Source organism: Trifolium pratense, linkage group LG7 (assembly GCF_020283565.1).
Source record: "Trifolium pratense cultivar HEN17-A07 linkage group LG7, ARS_RC_1.1, whole genome shotgun sequence".
Classification (NCBI taxonomy): Eukaryota; Viridiplantae; Streptophyta; class Magnoliopsida; order Fabales; family Fabaceae; genus Trifolium; species Trifolium pratense.
Genome location: NC_060065.1, coordinates 18,164,881 through 18,183,358, shown reverse-complemented (window position 1 = coordinate 18,183,358; position 18,478 = coordinate 18,164,881). Strand labels below are relative to the sequence as shown.

Genomic DNA, 18,478 nt, shown 5'->3' with positions numbered 1-18,478 from the left:
TTTACACAAACATCCAATGAGAAACCACCACTTTTTCATGTCATATAAGTAGAAAGATAAAACATTATTGGTTGTTTGTGTAACATTTTTTTATTCTCTCTGCTTATATTTTTTAATCATGAACACTCAATATTAAGCCAAAATTACAATTACCTCCCCATAAAAACTTACATTAACCTCCTTGAGGTCTTAGACAAACACCTCCCTTAACACAGTTAATAGTTTCATTAACTTCTCTTTTTAGAGCGCAAAACTCAATTTCAAAATTCATCCAAACCACACTTTTTGACATCCAAATCCCATCTGCTGCCATTCCTCAATCCCACTCCTAAACGAAGCCAACAAGCCAACAACGCTAAGCTAAGAAGAAGAACCAACAATTCAGGGTTATAAACCTGATTTTATTCTTTGCACAAAATTGATAAGGATTTTTTCCAATCGAAAAAGTTGTAGTATTCACGCTATGAAGATTTTGGAAAAGCACAGAATTCTCTTAACGAGTAATTTATACTCTCCACAAGTTTTTAAACTAGAGAGGGTGTCAGTATCATTTTAATAGACCTTTGTACAAACACAATCCCTTAATCAAGAACGAACTTGAGCTTTAGTTTCTAGATGTGATCCTTGTGGTGTTAACCAGAAACCTCTCTGCATCTCTTTTGTTTCCCCTTTTACCATTCACATGTGGAGATGGCTGCAAAGTTTAATTGGTGTGCTTATAGAAAAGAAATTGCATTAAATAAAGTTTAGGGGATAAATTCCACATGAATTTGTATTTTTAGAAATAATTGATCAATTTAGTAAAAAGAAAAAAAAAACTGATCCAAGTAAAAAATATGAATTGGAGCTTCATTATTTGAATCACAGTGTTCACATGGAGGAAATTTTACAAATGATGAAGATCAACAACAATGTAATTAGACATAAAAACCAGTTCTGAAACCTAATTATACACCAAATGACCTATTTCCAAAATACCAAAAAAAAAAAAAAAAAAAAAAAAAAGGAAAATTGGCAGCAATGAATATTCACAGAAAGAAAGATAGAGTCACAATGAAAATTTTGCTGCTTTCCTTTTGTTGTCTACATTCCCTTATGCAGAAGACTTTGGTATCTTGTATTGTTTCTTCAGAAACTGAGAAGCTTCTGAGTCACTCCTATGGCATAATATTCTTAATAGAGTTTTAGAATCAGCTCCTAGTTTCCCTTTGCCACCTTGCATTTCTAGACCACTAGCAGATTTCAAGTCTTCAATCAACTCCCTAGTCTGCAAAACAATACAAATTACTATGTAAGTATATATATTCTGAGGAATGATTGATACAAGATATTTTATACCACTAATCAATGTTTTAAAAACAGGACTGTACCGGTCGGTTCAACCGATTGAACCGAAACCTACCAGTTTGTCAGTTGGTTTGATCCTCTAGTTACATTCCAATCTCATTCTAACTACAGTAGGTTCAATGGGTTTTCACTTTTGCCATTTTTTTTAATACTTTTCTATTTACTTATTTGTCATCCGGTTCAACCGTGGTTGCACCAATTGAACCACGACCAGAGGTCTCAATAGTTCGATGTCCGGTCGGATTTTTAAAACATTGTCAGTAACAATTAACAAATAGCTACATACATCACATAGTGAAGAATTCATTTACTTTGTAAACTTAACCAAGAATTTGGCAACAAAACTTAGCAAATCACAACACAATCATTAATCACAAGATGGGCATTTCATATGGAATCATAGATAAAGCTATTGGATTCCAAGCTGGTCCAATGCCTTTTAAAAGGTGTTGTTATATTGATTGATTGGAAAAACAGCATTTAAGATTTTAACAATTTCATAGTTTGTTATAATACATGTGCATGTATCACAATATCAAGCATTGATTTTCAAGGTAGAAGCTATTAACTCTTCCATTTTGCCTCTAAAGTGAATTCCTTGATTTGGAAGACTCAAATCCTTCGGTAAGTCATCTATATGCTGATTATCAATAACTTTTATCAGACAGCACAGCAGACTGCAAATGGAGAAGTAGGAGAAGTAAAGGAACAAACCTCATAGCCATGCAACTTTATCACAAGCCGAACACGTGCAACCTGGTTTTCGACAACCCCTCGAGGAAGTCCATCACCTCCAGATATAAAGAATTCCTACAAGAAGCATCAACACAGTAAAGTTTAAACAAGGGGGTATTCAGGCATTAATAGTATTAGTTGCTGTCAATAAGTACTAAAAGCACACCGAAACCTTTATCAGAGCACAAAAATCTTCAAATCATGGTAACTTTTCTCATTGTGAGATTTATCAAGGGATTTAATTTGTGAGATATGTAAGGAGACTAATGTCAGGAAGTGGCTTTGAACCTTTATTTATTTAGTGATTTTTCTATCTATTTTCTTAATTTTAAGAAATAGATGACATCGAAATGAAACGCAAAGACCCAAAGAGAATTTCCACCTATCCCTCTATGGAGGACGCCACGGTTCAGATGTAATAGAAACATTCATTCTCATTGCAAGTTTTTCTCAATTCCTTGTAGTATCGGTTTACAAAGGGCTATTTATTAAGCATTCTTTCTGTCGGCAGTAAAAGTGAAATTTTGATTTGACATCCAATGTAATATGTAATGATGGTTGTGGACTTCGGTCTTAATAAAGCTTTCAATTTTTTAATATTTTGCAAAAGAAATACCTTCTTCATTGGTATGGCAAGCTTAACCATTCATTGGTATGTCTCAAACTCAGTATTATTATAATTATTAAGAAAGAAGCAATAAAGTCCAAATGTCTGATTAGCTTGTTGCAAATTGTAGACACGGTTTCCTATTAACATTCAAATGATTGGAGTAAGATACCTTTAGGGCTTCCAGATCTTCTTCTAACAATTTTGCATCACCGGGAAAGAAAACTCTTGAAGGACCACCGTCTAAGATAACACGGAGCAAGCCATCCTGCAAGTGGTAAAATGTTAAAATCACTATCCAAGTAATGAAATTATCAAAAAGCAAGAGTAAGGTAGCAACCAATGATGCTTGAAGAAGACTTGTCACTATCCGATCCCTGAGAGGCTCCACAACAATATCGCAGAGTTGGCTAAGTTCCTATGGAAAGTCAATTGTGGAATGCACATGAGCAGTTATATTAGTGTCAGAGTTTCAAGTGAATCCAAATATAATGAATAATAAACTCCACAACATTTGTATTTGGCTTAAACTTAATCGTGGTAGGATAAGCAATTGAACGGGTCACACATATTTGCAGCATCATTTCATTTTTGTAAATTTAGACTAAAATATCTTCATATATTTTTTTTTACTTTTCTTATGACATTTGTTCCTTTTCAATGCAAATAACAATAAGTATTAATACCCTATTATAACAACATTGTGGAAATCGAATGTTCTTAACTACATTTAAGGGTATAGATGGAAAGAAAAAAATTAATAACATCTTGGATTTCTAAGAGACAATGTTTTGAAAAAAAATGAAAAAGCTAAATCTACCAAATATATGGAATGGAGGGAATAATAGGATTAGGAATTCGGTTTCCCTTTTTTTCCCTTCAATTTGATCCTCGATATTTCATTATTATCTTCTTTTACATATGTTGCAGTAGTTATAGGGAGTTATGTTAGGCAGTATATATTCTCTACATATTCATACCAGTTAAAAAATAAAATATAAATGAGAATATAATTTTTTTCTGTCTTCACAATAGCCAACAATATATTCTGAAATTTGAATGAGTTTACTATGTGATTTCGCTTTTGGAAATATATAATTTATTTTTCACATTGTGTCTGCAAATTAAGAGCAGTCTATCATGGTACATTAAAAAAATAATGATATCTTTCCAATGCGAAAAAACTTACCATATCAAGTGGTTCTATAAGTACATCGACCCTAGAGCCTGAAACGCTAGGTTTATATAAGTTGTCAATGAAAGGCACTCTAAGATCGCAGAAGATGATTTTAGTTCCTGCAAATTGAAAATTAACCCAACACAGTAATTAGACAAGTTTGATTTGCAGCCAAAGCAGATGAGGTAGCAAATTCTCACCGGTGTACTCACAAATGCGCTCCATAGCAGCATTTATAACTTTTCTACTTCCATCAAAGGTATCCTTTTTGGATTTGTCATCAATGGATTTTCCTAGACAAAAAGTGTAAAAAATAATACAGTTGTCAGCATTCTGTAAACTTCTTTTTATTTTACATTTTTTCAGAAAGCATGATATAAAGAGAGGACACACAATGGAACATCGGTAGAAATGTTCACATGCACATAATAACAATAGCAGAGATCGAAATCAGTATTAATGATAAACTTGTTGTGCATAATCATGACGAGTATATGATTCAGAAATTCAATGGTCCATTAATCTATTCAATCTACAATACACTTCCAAAAAATTATCTCCCCTGGTATCCCCCACAAAAGATGGTACCTTAAGTTCATCAATTCCGTTCTTACTTGGATGATAACAAAACTTTCACATTCGCTTTTATAATTAAATATAAATGTCAGGAGAAAAGAGAAAAAGCTTGTGTAAGGGAAGGATAAGAAATCCGCTTAAACAGAAGAAGAGACAACAGAAAAACAACAAGATTAAGTTATTCATGTTTATAAGTGCAACAAAGCTATCTCATAACAGTAATGTGAGTTCCCTTTAATTAATTAGGAAAAATACGAGAAATAATCATAAAGAATGCATGAATACGATCCTATACCATAACAATGTAATTACATAGAGACAACCTCTAAAATGTAGTCATCCATCTTGTGCCAATGTAATTAGCTATATAATTTTTAACTTATTTCAGCGATTTGATAACTGAGTGCTTGGACATGATTGTGCAATGGTATAAAACACACGTAACCGAACAAAACTGATACAGATATAACAGTTCATCACATACTTATGAGTTTTTCCTGTGACCTTTTATTTGTCCATCGCTCCCAAATGGTATCTTCCAATTTATTCAGATGACTGGTCGCATACTGGAGATGGCAAAAAGAAAACTCATTAATTTAATTATATAGCATAATGAAAGAATATTTAGCATGTTGTGTGCAAATATTAAGGGAAGTATTAAAAGAGAATACTATTCGGAGAGGGCTAGGGGAATTCAATGTAACTGCAGAATTTTCTATTCAAAAATGTCAAAAATTAAAATAAAAAAGTACAAAAAATGAAAACATTTAACTGATAATGAAATATTCCAATCCAAATATAAAATGATAAAAACAGATGCTCATTGGGGGGGGAGAGATCCCCATAACTCACATATAAAGTATTTAACTGAACACAAAGTATTGGAGTTGTTAGGACGCTAATATCACGGGGCCTTGTCTCCTCACGCTCAAGTACACGAGTGTCAAATAGTTCCTTTTTTACAAAAGCTTTTATTAATCCAGCTTCCTTACTGTATCGCGTGAGAATGGGCACCGGTGGAATTAAATCCTCCTTGCTTGCTGTGTAATCAAAAGGAAACCTTGGTATTAATATGAACATAGGATCTAAACAATATGCATAAATCTTACCAGAGGATGACAAATAGATATAGTTAGATTTAAAATAAACATGTAGTATCTACTCACCCAAATCATTAACAACAAGATTTGCATACACTTGAAGAGCATTGTCAATGCCACGGAACAGGCTATTCAATTCTGTGAACCTCATTGGCACTTTAAGACCGAAAAATTGATCAACCGTCTGCAACCAATAAAATAGCAAACTAATTGAATGTACAATATATACCAGGACATGATAGAACAAAATAAATAGAAATAAAATAGTTCATTGTGAATGACATAATGCAGAAACATTTAAAAATAAAGGCGTCAAGTCAACTGGGAGAGGTTGAACCAAGCTCTTCTCTACCTTAGTGGTTATTTGCGGAGGTACTCACATTTAATTGAACATAATGGAACAATGATGAAAATGGTAATGATTCAGTACTAGCATCTCTAGAAAGAGATAATAACATTAAGTAATTCTACTCCATCAAAATTCACAACTATTACTCAAAAAAAGAGATTTAAAATGCGAGTTTAGAATTAAATTATGCTCCTAATAGAAACCTTTTTGGTGGAAGTTTTTTGGTTGTTTTATTGGTCACATTTTTATGACATCAATTGGATTAATATTGGTCTCGTTACAGCAAAAAAATCAATCAATAATCAATTGATGATTGCTCTTCGACACCCCTGCATTGCTCACTAGAAAGAAAGGGAAAAAATAAAAAATACTACCAGAAGATATCTTCTAGATTGCAGAAACAAGATTTCAAATGATGTTATAGAAACTGAAAAGCCATATTCGTTTGCCCTGTGAGCTACTCATGAGTACTAGACATTTTTCTTTTGTAAACATGGCATGATTTTCAGCATTTTTGTGAAGAGATATAGTGGATCATAGTTTTTTCTTATAATGCAAGATGCCAAAACAATAAGTCATGTAGAAATGCCAAAATAAACGACCCAGATACAGGTTAATGGAAATGCTGGTTTGTCATCCTTCTTTCGAAACATAACTTATGCCGTAATGGAGTTTGATTTCATAGATCATGAAAAACTATTGTTATACAACCATATGACAAATCACAGAAATACTATCACATTCTTACCTCCTCAACAATTCTGTAAACTTCTACAATAGAACCGGCATGCCGCTGTTGAATAGATATTGGTTCCCAATGCTGCGAAAGTATATCAACTAATTATTATAGATATATGCAGTGACAAAGCTTAGTAGAAGCAGGACAAAAGACGAATAAATCCAGCTTGAGAAAAGAAAAAAACACAATGTAGCTTGCAAATTAACCGTCAAATAGATCAGTCTTACTTTCTTGTTAAAATTATCAGAATGTGTAACTGTTTGTCATATCTTACACCAATTCTGGTAAAGGTAATTTAATTTTTAAATCTAAACATTCAAGGTTTTGTTGAGTCCTCATATTTCATTTGTATTTCCTTTTCCCACCCTAACATTAGACATCTTTTACAATTGTTTATAACTCCATAGATATTCTAGTCAAGAAAAGAAACAATTAAAAATGTCTGGCATTTGAAAGTAAAGCACCGTTGATTGGGGTTTACCTCCTGTTGAGCAACTCGCTCCACCCAACCTAAAATTCTTCCGAGCTGTGAATTGACCCAACGTAACACCAATGTTCCAGATTTTGTCTCAATCTATAGCAATAAAAAAAACAGGATAAGGCTAAACGCTTAGAATGAATAATGATAAGAGAATAAATGACAAAACCCTAAAATAACAAACGAAAGAGTTCTTTGTAAATATCTTTTTCTGTTTATATATATTATTATGAGCTATAGGTTCGGGATAGGAATGTTTAGGGGTGACAACATAGTTGGGATGTCTACTAATTTCTTGAAGCCTAGATGCTCTTAACTTATAAAAAAAAACGAAAGAGTTCACAAATGTAAAACTATTGGAAACATATGTAATCAATGACCTAAATGACAATAAAAGAAAACTAATCACTAGATTATCCGCATTATGCTGACCACCTTATCATCCTCAATATAGTATTTCACCAATAAATCATGAGACATAAGAAAGCCTTTTATTTCTGATGAAATATTTTTCTAATAAGGATCAAAAGGTTCCTCTGAACAAGTGATAGCAAGGATCTTTTTGTCAAATATAAAAGTAGGCAATCACTTTATATATCTTCCAACACTTTACTCATGTTGATACTGATGACTGTTGTTATTCATGGATAAAGACAAAACAGAGAGAAGATTCAATTTTTCGAGTTAGAGGAGTCCACTAAACGAATGAACCACTTACCTGGTAGAGATTCAATTTCCTCAGCAAGATCTCGGCATTTTCTTCATGGCATGCCGATGTAATAAGTGCCATTATGAACTGCTCTAGACTTTCAGCTGCTGGAAAAACTGATATCACATCCTCGCTTAAATGTTCTGCGCTATCCAGAAATGGCTTCTGAAAATACAACCAAAAAACATATTATGTCATTTTAAAAGATATATTCCGCAATGTGATCAGGAAAAAACATAAACAATCATATATACACTCACCAGTTTGTGGCCATAAAGTTTGTGAACTAATGATGCAGATACAATAGTTGCTTGAGGATGTCTCTGTTGTAAGACAAGCATGAAAGTTGCTGAATCTTTTTTAAGGAGCTTCTTGAGTTCTTCTGCAAGCAATGCCAAGGGATGCTCATTTGACATATCTACTCTTTCAACAACTTGATTTATCTGCAGAAAGTAATGAGATTCATTATATATGACCACATAAATGGATTACAAAAATAATCTCTTCCTCTCTATCCAATAGTTTAACTTTTTTGAAAAAACAAATGTTTCCGTGCACATACAAATCAAGCAGCAGGACAAAGATTGATAAAGCAATTCTAATCAAATTTTTACTTCCAAATTATCACCAGCTCGCTGATTTTACACTTAAAGTAAAAGTCAAATTCCTTCAAGGTGTGAACAGAATTTATAATATTTCTTAGAAATGAGTTTTGGGCCTAACTCATCCTTACAAAACCGGCTTGTAAGGTGAGGATTGCCTCTAGTATATAAACACTTAGTCAGGCCATATCGCAACCGATGTGGGACTTCTTAACACCCCCGCTCGCGCCAAGCGCTATGGGCTTGAGGCGCGGATATGAATGGTGGAGGGCCCGATCAGAAACCTGATTGCAGGCGGCCCGACGAAGTGGCCCAGCGAATCGTGGATAGGCTCTGATACCATCTTAGAAATGAGTTTTGGGCCTAACTCATCCTTACAAAACCGGCTTGTAAGGTGAGGATTGCCTCTAGTATATAAACACTTAGTCAGGCCATATCGCAACCGATGTGGGACTTCTTAACAATATTTAAAAAAGTTCGCTTAAAATTCAAACACGTATAATCAATATCATTGAATGGAAAATTTTGAGTTGTCTGTTATTTAATATTCAAGTGGAGGGTTATACCAGAATAGCGAGTAAAAATTTCAATGCAGAAATAGAACATGCAAGAACTATCGAAATTCAAACATTTTCAATTTTCGCAACAAAAACTACATTATCATATATAACCATCAACAACCAGAATACTCACCCTTGCAAATGCATGCTTAATTGATGATGTTACATACATCTCTATCTGATCTCGGTCGCTAACTTGCAAGGACTGGATATCGGTCTGCAGTAAAAATAGTAAAAGGAACGTTCAACAAAAGAAACTAACAACTTCTACTGTTACAATTTCAACAAATCTAGCCAAATGCAAAAGATGTCATCAAACTAAATTACACACAGTGTCCGGTTCTTCCAGTAGAAGTCTCCTGGTAATCATCGCAACTGCTACAATCTTTTCCATAATTGCTGAGCCCTATAAGATATAAGAGGAGATTTTCAAAACAAAATTAAAGGTGCAACTCAATATATTAGAATAAATTAGGGAAAAATCAAAACAAGTTTTTAAGAGAAAAGAAGAGGGAAAATGATTTCGACTTGTCAAAAAAAAAGAGGGAAAATGATTTCGAAGGTATTTATTTAAAAGACACAAAACAAAATGGATAGGAACTGAAATTCAGTTTGTTTATCTAAGGGAGCTCAGCCACATAAAGCAGAGTAGAATCCTCTGGAAACTACAACAGTACCATCCAACAAATTATGGTAAGTTACTACGTCCACAAATGCAAGCATAAATTCCAACTTTTAATATAGTGGTTGTTATTTGTGAGCATCTCAAGTTCTAATTAAATTCAAAGTACCAAAACATGTTCCAAAATAAAGACAGTGACTGGATGAGGAATCCTCCTAAAATAGCCACCGCGCTTAAAAAGAAGGATATTATAAAATATTAGTCCCTTCAATGCATGTTTTTCCTATAATAACCTTAGCTATGTATCATCTTATTTCACCTATTTCTCTCTCTGCAATAAATAGTTAAGGGTCTTATTGATAACAATAGTTAATGATGCATTGAAGTTTGAAAACGACGAACAAATAGGAACACAATTTTTCTATAAAAGCGACAGTTAAAAAAGGAACAGAGGGAGTACTTCACAAAAGCTCTACATACAACAATTAGAAAAAAGACACATAAACAACCACATATCTGATCAAGTAGTACTTATTAAATTAAGCAGTTCAACAAACCTCACTGAAGTGCAGATGGTAATCTCCAAGCTGTTTGTCAGCCCATCTTTGAATTGGTGTTAAGAAAGCCTGTAAGAAAGACATATCTCGTTCACCTTCGACCTTGGAACGCAAGCTTTTTAAGTGCAACCTCTCCTGCTGGCCTCGCTGTTCCATTAGTGGTATTTTATTTAACTGCTCTAGTGCATGCAGCAAAATTCCATGCTCCCTTGTGATAACATACTGTAATCCACACATTAAATAATTATTACATAAAGAAAGTTGAGTCACCTTATTCGATAAATAACTCAAATAATTAAACATTAAATATATATTATCAAATCAAATAGAGGATTTGGCTCCCTCTGAAGTGGAATTTCATTTTAGAGCCTGAAGTAAGACATCTCAAACGTTGATTACAACTAAACTATTGCTATTTTAAGACATCAATGACCCCTCATGTACGTGCATATAATGTCAAGAGTTACTAGTTTTCAACGATGGTTGTAATGAAACGTCTTTACCATCCAAAGTGAATTTCTTATATTGGCGGAGCCAAATCCTCAAATACTACAATATGTTAGCGGCCAACACTCGGTGAGATTTAGTCCCACATCGGATAGATAGGGCTCTTGAGAAGAGTTTATAAAGAGGAGGCAATCCTCACCTTACAAGCCGGTTTTGTAAGGATGAGTTGGGCCTCGATATTCGTAACATGGTATCAGAGCCTATCGGGTCTATCGTTGGGCTTCCGACATCGTTCACGCTTCAGGCCCATTGGGCCGGGCTGAAGCGTGAGGGGGTGTGTTAGCGGCCAACACTCGGTGGGATTTAGTCCCACATCGGATAGATAGGAATCTTGAGAAGAGTTTATAAAGAGGAGGCAATCCTCACCTTACAAGCCGGTTTTGTAAGGATGAGTTGGGCCTCGATATTCGTGACACAATAATCACTTACGCAGAATAAAAAAGGTAAAATAGACAAACCACAAAGAAAATCAAGCTAAATGGCATCTCAACATAGGCTTTGTCTAACATGCACCACTTGATTAAGTCGTGCATGTTGCACAAGTCTTCGATATTTTTATAACGAATACGAATTTTACAAAATCCACCATTGGATGGAAAGTTTATATCGTTTAGATCATCCATAAATTTTTTAAATTTTTTTGAAAATCATTTGATGTGTTATTGGGACCCATCAAGATTAACGGTATTCAATAAAAATCCATAAACCGTTAATTTTGACTGATCTCAATAACATATCAAATGATTTTCGATTTTTTAAAAAAAATTTATGGATGATCTATACGATATAAACTTTCAATCCAACGGTGGATTTTGTAAAATTCGTATTCGTTATAGTATTTTCGGTGACTTGTGTATGGTGCACAACTTGAGGCACTTTAGCACCATAGACTTTGCCCTCAATATAATCCCTATTGGTGGAATTTTAACCAATTGACATTAATCTTAATTATCATAAAAATAAAGATCCTTTTCTTCTTGATTAAATCATGTCATTTTAGAAGGAATATTAACTTAAAATCTAAAATGCGTGTTCGTAACACATTCCGGAGTTCAAATTTTTTCCATCTATATTTTTTAATCTGCATAGGGGCCAATTACCATCTTTGAGAATAAGGATTTATATTCAATGTTCCAAAAAACTGATCACCTATGAGGTTAGATTAGGGTCTAAAGCAAGCAATAAAGGTCCAACAGATTAGGTTTCGGCAAGAGAATGGAGAAGAAAATGAAAATTTGGTGAAGCGACATCAAGACTTAAATTGCTATAGTTATGGAGAGTAACGCATGTGAGAGAACAACACAGAAAAACATGGCCTCACAGTGGTAATAGGCAACCAGTCCTAGATGAGACAAATATAGTTGTGTCTTTCAGTTTAATTTGTAATTAAAAATAAGTTGAAGCAATCAACAAAAATACAGTATAACAGTCAAACAACAAAATTGAAAATGGTTTTTGAAGAAATAATTAGAGAATGTGATGGATATACCTGACGAAATAAAACCCATGCATAGCAGGTGTGATGGATCGTCTCTGTGATACCTAAAACTCGCCAAGTAGACTTCAAAAGTTCAAGAATTTCTTCTACTTCCTGAAGATAAGGTAAGCCACAGAAGACACAGTTCAGAGATACAAATCTCCAGTGTGTTTGATTTGCATAAAAGGAAGGGACTAGAAAGGACAAAACCAGTTGCTCCGTGTTTGATTTTAAAACTAGTTATAATACTGAACAAAAGTTACAAAACAAGGTGGAATAAAACTAAAAATTTCTTTTCTAAACACATCACGGAACAACTTCTTGTCTCAAGGATAAACAATTTGAAAGACAAAAGTACCTATTTTTGTTTTCTACAAAATAAATATAATCTCTATAACTTAACCATTATTTGTTTATTATAATAAATAAATAATAAATTATACATACATAAATATATAATGCTTTCTTACATTATTATGTATATAATATAATTTATATATTTTGTATAAATTTCATATTATTTATGTGAACCAAACAATGTACTACTAGACAAGGAGTTGTGTTGTGACTCGAGCACTTATCTTGTGTTGTTCTCATTGTTCTGTACCTCTGTGTAACAAATGCACCCGAATTCAATTCTATTTTATTTACTAGTTTATCAAATAAGAGTTTCAATACAATTGTTTTTTATCTTTATAAGTAGATTTTATTCCTATCTGCACATTGCAACAATAACCATATGTTTCCTTTCCCTTTATACATCATCGACTTTCCAGCCTGCAAACTCAGGACTATATCACAATTCACTTGCCAAAAATTGAACAAATGAAAAACCAGGAAATATATCTTCTCAAAAACAATTTACAAATTTAAAAGCTCAAACTGTAATAATGGCTTTGGGAAGCTAAAGACACCAACCTCTGTCAGCTTTCCCTCGTCTAGCATGTCAAATACGCTTAAGAGTACTTTTTCATAAAGTCTGACGTTAAAATGGTAACCAACTGCCCAATGGCATATTTCTCCGGTTAAGTCACCCCGAGCTGGTCTCTCCGCAAGTGGAATGACAATCTCCCTTAGAGACCTCAAGCATTCTGTCCTTTGAAGTTCACCAGATGAAGATGGGAGAAACTGAAGAACAAATAAAAAGAGTGGAATGAGTTACATGACAAGCGTAGTTATAAGAATCATGTGAGCCAGCCAATTAGACATAATACAAAAGTAAGCCAGTTCTTATGACCTAATGCTAACAGGCAGTATAGTAATATAGGGTCAAATATATTTTCAGTGTCTATAAAATTTACATTTTTTTTGTCCCTACAAATTACAAAATCACATGCTTTTAATCCCTAAAGAGAGACCAAAAGTATGCATTTTTATAATTTGTAGGGACTGAAAAGTGGGTATAGTGACTACACATTAGTCGAGGTAATTAATTATAGGGATTAAAAACATATTTAACCCTATATAATATAATCAAACATCCAAATGGAGAATCACATACCTCAGATTCCTCAATCTTTGCCAAAAGAATCCTCAACTCGTTTGTCTTGCGTCCAGATTCACCAAATCCAACCACAGGGTGATTAACCAGGCCCTCCTCCAAAACTTTTAACTGCAATGCCACAAATCTCGAAACGTTGAATGTAGACAAAAAATATAAGATGGAAGCATCCTCATCTTTCCATCAACAGAATTACAGGCTAATAGACGAAAAAATAGTTTAGAACAGATTCTACTACCTGCCTCTTTTGCCATCGAATAAAAGCCTTCTTATCAGAAAATTCTGTGCGTGCAACACAGCAAAGCAACTCCAGAGGAACCAAAAGAGTATCCATCCTTTTCCCTGCCTTTCCCACAAGAGCATTTAGCAACCCTTGTTTTGTTCTAATATCCATTGCCTCAGATATCTGCATCCAGAAATCCATGTATATATATATATATATATATGGATGCATAAAACATAAGCAGACACAGATTTAATATTTCATCAGTTTTCACAGTTTACAAACTCATTCCAGTTAAATAATAGTTGACAGTTAAAATGTGTCATCTGTTTTAGCATGGCTTTAAAAGATATATCAGTACACAAAATAAGGTCATATTTATGAATCCATAATAAGGAAATTAAATGGAATCGGATTGTATCCGACTTATCAATTTTCTTAAAATTTGAGTTGGACCTAACTCAACTCTACAAAACCAGCTTGGAATGTGAGGGATGCTTCCCACTTATAAACACATTTTCATGTCATATCTCATGCAATATGAGACTCTCAAACTAAGGACTAGGCATCTGGAGTATGACCTAATAGCGGGTAGCCCAACGGATCTTGGATAGACTCTAATATGATCTTAAAATTTTTGTTTGGCCTAACTCGATCCTATAGAACGTTAGAACTGGCTTGTAAAGTGAGGGTAACTTCCCCTAATAAACATGTTTTTAGGCCATACATCATCCAATGTGGGAGTCTCAAGTCTCAACAAATTCAAAACCTATCAATTTTGAACCACCGTTAGCTCAGGTATTACCTAAGATCCCCTCTCGGACCAAAGCCCAAAGTGTTCACTTTATCTCCACTTCAGCCTACTGAGTCTTAGGCCTCCTTTAGCCAACAATAACACTCTCCCCACCACAACCACCACCCCCGAAAAAATGCCCTTTTGAAGAAGGGTGTTTGATAGAAATAAACTATAATTGAACTCAACTGTAATCATTTTTCAAAACAATTGGCAAGTATTAGCTTAAACATCTAGGCACGCTACAACATTAAGTAGATACTTAATTTTCTAAAATGATGATAGACAAGCTTCCAAGATCCATCTCAATAATACCAACCAAGTTCCTGAATCATCTTTATAAAGTTTGTATCAAAAAGGGTCCTTACTTATTAGAAGAGTACACCAAGCTACTTTGCAAAAAACAAAATATAAATGGACCTAAAAATTTAATGAAGAATCGAAGTATACCTCCAACTGAACACGCATGGTTTCCAACAAGCCAACTAATCCAGGAGCATTTTGAGACTGGGATACAACACTTCCACTTTTGCTGCGCCCAAGTTTCCTAATCAAGCTGTTGGATCTTTTATCTTTCTTTTTTTCTTTTGATGGGACAATCAAACCCCTGTTATAACAGAAACAAATCAAAGATTTCACACATGGAACAAACAATCTACTATAACACCTTTCACCGTGAGTGAGAGAGGGAGAGAGAGATCCCTCACGACAGCATACCCTGTGGCTCCAGCACAAGCCAAGAGGATCTCGTATGCAGTTTCACGGAGATCATCATCTGTGATACCTAGAAGCAGTAACATCGTATATTAGGCAAGTTTGTGATGGCTTAGGTTTAAACCTTTCACCTAAAGTGTAATGCATAAATTACCCAAAACTAATATTTTAGTAATTCTGTGGGGAAAAAAATAACCATTGAAATAAACTGTGAAATGTACAAAGAATAGGGATAAGAAACCTATTAGATCTATAAAAACAACAAAATCTTGAGCCTTTTTCCACTGTTGCGATGTCGACTAAATGGATAAACAACAATATATTGTCCTATCATAGACTTCATGACATCAATGACTTAATAGTAATACTCAGTTTCCTGTAGTAGATGTTTTACTGCTTTATAAATGGAACAGAACCAGCTACAAGATCATTCAGTTATGATAACAGCACAGAAAATTTCTCATGCTTCTATCTAAGTTTTTCTTTCACTTTCTTGCTTTCACTCAGTTTTTCAGTGGGCACTGGTTCTTGAATTCTATCAGTGGGAATGTAAAGAATTTGTCCAACAATAAGTTTCCAAAAACAATCACCTGTGGAAAAAGAAGGCAATTTTACAGCAAGATCAGAAGCATCATTTAATGTCCTTTTAGCCCTGAGACCTTCAACCATGGAAGTATCGTCGTCATCCTCAAAGTCTTCAATGTCATCCACAGTTAGCTCCCTTTCATGTGCTGAGTCTAAAGACTCCGATCTTGATATATTAGAAGCCATTGGAGATGAAGGAAAAGCAGGAGGTGGAGTGGAAACAGCGATAGGAGGCACTGCAGAAATAGGAACAGGTGGGGGTGCCCTTTTGGGAGGTGAACCTGAAGACTCTGGATCAGTGACCAAATAAAATTCACCAACTGAACCTGAGTCACTCTGTTAAAGCCAGGAGCATTTAACATTCAAACATAATCCTCGCAAATAATTGAACAAAAGCATTAAAATGGAGAGAGAACTTATAATTAGAACCTATGTAGCACTGACACTTCAGATTGAAGGTGTGTCCAGCCAACACAAACACATGTGATCACATTCAAATTTCATTTTCTCAAACTATTACCGGTGTCGATGTCATGTTAATCATCCGTGTTTGTGTCAGTGCTTCATAGATTAACACAAATGTTTTGAAGATGCTTCCTATTTACTAGCATGTATTAGTAAGGAAGACCAAATGTTTCATGTTTAAAAAAGACAATGCACTGCAGTAATGACATCTAAGCATAGTAAAAAACTAAAAATCATGTTTGAAAACAACTGTCATCAGAAAGTGCACAAGCCAAATCGGCACATATTTTATAATACTTTTTTTTATTTTATAATACATATTTTATAATACTTAACGGCTCAAAATATAAAAAATACCAATCATAACTGATTAATGAGAGAAAGGGGTATCGTAAAACATGTGTTTAAACTACATCACAGAGGCTCTGAAATAATTCAATATACAATCAACATCATTAATTACAGTGGAATATACTAATCCTATATACAAAATATTGTATTTATTTAAATATCAAGAATAACATACCATTTGGGGTAACCCAGTATGATCATGATAATCTCTAATAGCTTCTGAAAGCTCAAGCATTTCACCTGTATTATAGAATAATATATAATAATTGAGACAAGGAAATCAAAAGAAAAAGGATGAAAAACAACACAAAGGACCAAATTAAACTCACTCTTTTTAGCACAGTTAAGAACATAATCAACACTGACTTGATCTAGATCCACATCATCAAGTGTAACTGCGCCAGGTGGCATCACAACTTTCTTGATTAAACTCCCCGAAAGTATAAAATCGAGAAGTACTCGCCTATCTCTTCTATATCTTTGAAGAAGATCTATGGCATTCTCTCTGAAATTCATTAAACCACCACAATCAAAATGTTACATTCAATGAAGCACAGGCACATACACAGACACCGGATACGACACGGACACTGACACGTTGACACCGATGATAATAATTTGCAAAAATAACATAATTCAATGTAATCATAAGTGTCGGTGTCATGTCGGTGTCAGCAAGCGACGCATGTCCGGAATTGGGACACGCCTAATTAAAGAGTGTCCATGCTTCATATAGGTAACATTACATAATAACATCACTCGACAAAATTTCGGTGCATTAACCTAACAACTAGTGAAGGAACAAAGAGATACTTACTCTTCCATGGTTAGTAAAGTAAAGCTTCAAGATTGCAGAACTACAACCAACTTCAGCAACTATACTATTTCTGCAACATGAAGAGTTCATACATTATACAATCAATCAAAACTTTGAAAACAAAAACATGTTACGATCATGCATTGCAGAAACTGAAAGCATTTCATCAAACAGTAGTTGGACAAAAACAGAATCAGTTCAGATCAGATAACCCAATTCAAAAACTTCACTCATTTCATCAAAAAAAAACAACCGAAAAACAAGAAAAATAATAATCATATAAAAAATAAAACCCAAATTTTATTTATTTGTTGGGGTGATGAAACAAAAGACGAAAACCCATTTTTTTATTTCAAAGCAGTTAACCTTTTTTTGCTTCTAACAGAAACAAAAACTAAAGAAAATAGATATTTATTTAGATGAATGGATCTTGAAAATGCAGAGAATGGAAGTAGAGTCAAATGGGTATGCGAATTTGAAGCAAAAATTGAACCTTTTTTTTTTTTCAGTTGCGTTGAGCTTTGAAGACTTGGTGAATGTGAACTCTGAAAGCAACGTTGAAATCTGAGAAATTTTGAGTCCAAGTCTCAAATTTCGGATCCAATCCAAAGTCTTAATTTTTTGTTATTATATTATGTTTTTATTTAAAAAAATAATAATATATTACTGTATTATGCAATATATTTAGATTAACTTTTTAGATTAAGAAGATGGATCTGTACTAATTGTAAATTAACAGAAATTAATCTACTGCGTAAAGTGACAGTGCCGTTGTAATTTGGGAGTTAAGTGGCAACTTGTGAGAGGTGATATAAATAGAAAATAATGAAGTCAAAATTTTTAAAGTAAAAACAACAAGAAAGGTCAAATAAGGGTTCAAATTTTCA

At 33.8% G+C, this 18,478-nt stretch overlaps 1 protein-coding gene across 3 annotated transcripts; it reads right to left on the bottom strand.

The window, feature by feature from the left end:
• Positions 1-828: 828 nt before the first annotated feature.
• On the bottom strand, positions 829-18,236 carry LOC123894589 (protein unc-13 homolog). 3 transcript variants are annotated; one of them, XM_045944620.1, is made up of 27 exons: positions 18,085-18,236; positions 17,592-17,661; positions 17,104-17,279; positions 16,950-17,014; positions 15,964-16,294; positions 15,377-15,443; positions 15,110-15,266; positions 13,882-14,049; positions 13,644-13,754; positions 13,061-13,270; positions 12,155-12,256; positions 10,159-10,380; positions 9,311-9,385; positions 9,113-9,196; positions 8,078-8,260; positions 7,827-7,982; positions 7,112-7,204; positions 6,640-6,711; positions 5,609-5,726; positions 5,295-5,482; positions 4,927-5,008; positions 4,067-4,159; positions 3,879-3,985; positions 3,030-3,107; positions 2,862-2,957; positions 2,062-2,157; positions 829-1,267 (listed from the first exon to the last, which is right to left on the bottom strand). In XM_045944620.1, exons 2-27 carry the CDS (start codon positions 17,597-17,599, stop codon positions 1,094-1,096), a joined length of 3,312 nt encoding a protein of 1,103 aa, XP_045800576.1. In that variant the 5' UTR covers positions 17,600-17,661; positions 18,085-18,236; the 3' UTR covers positions 829-1,093. The 3 variants fall into 3 exon arrangements, with proteins under 3 accessions (XP_045800576.1, XP_045800577.1, XP_045800575.1); XM_045944621.1 differs by having other exon boundaries at positions 17,592-17,663; positions 18,089-18,204; XM_045944619.1 differs by having other exon boundaries at positions 17,104-17,661; positions 18,085-18,209.
• Between the last annotated feature and the right edge of the window lie 242 nt (positions 18,237-18,478).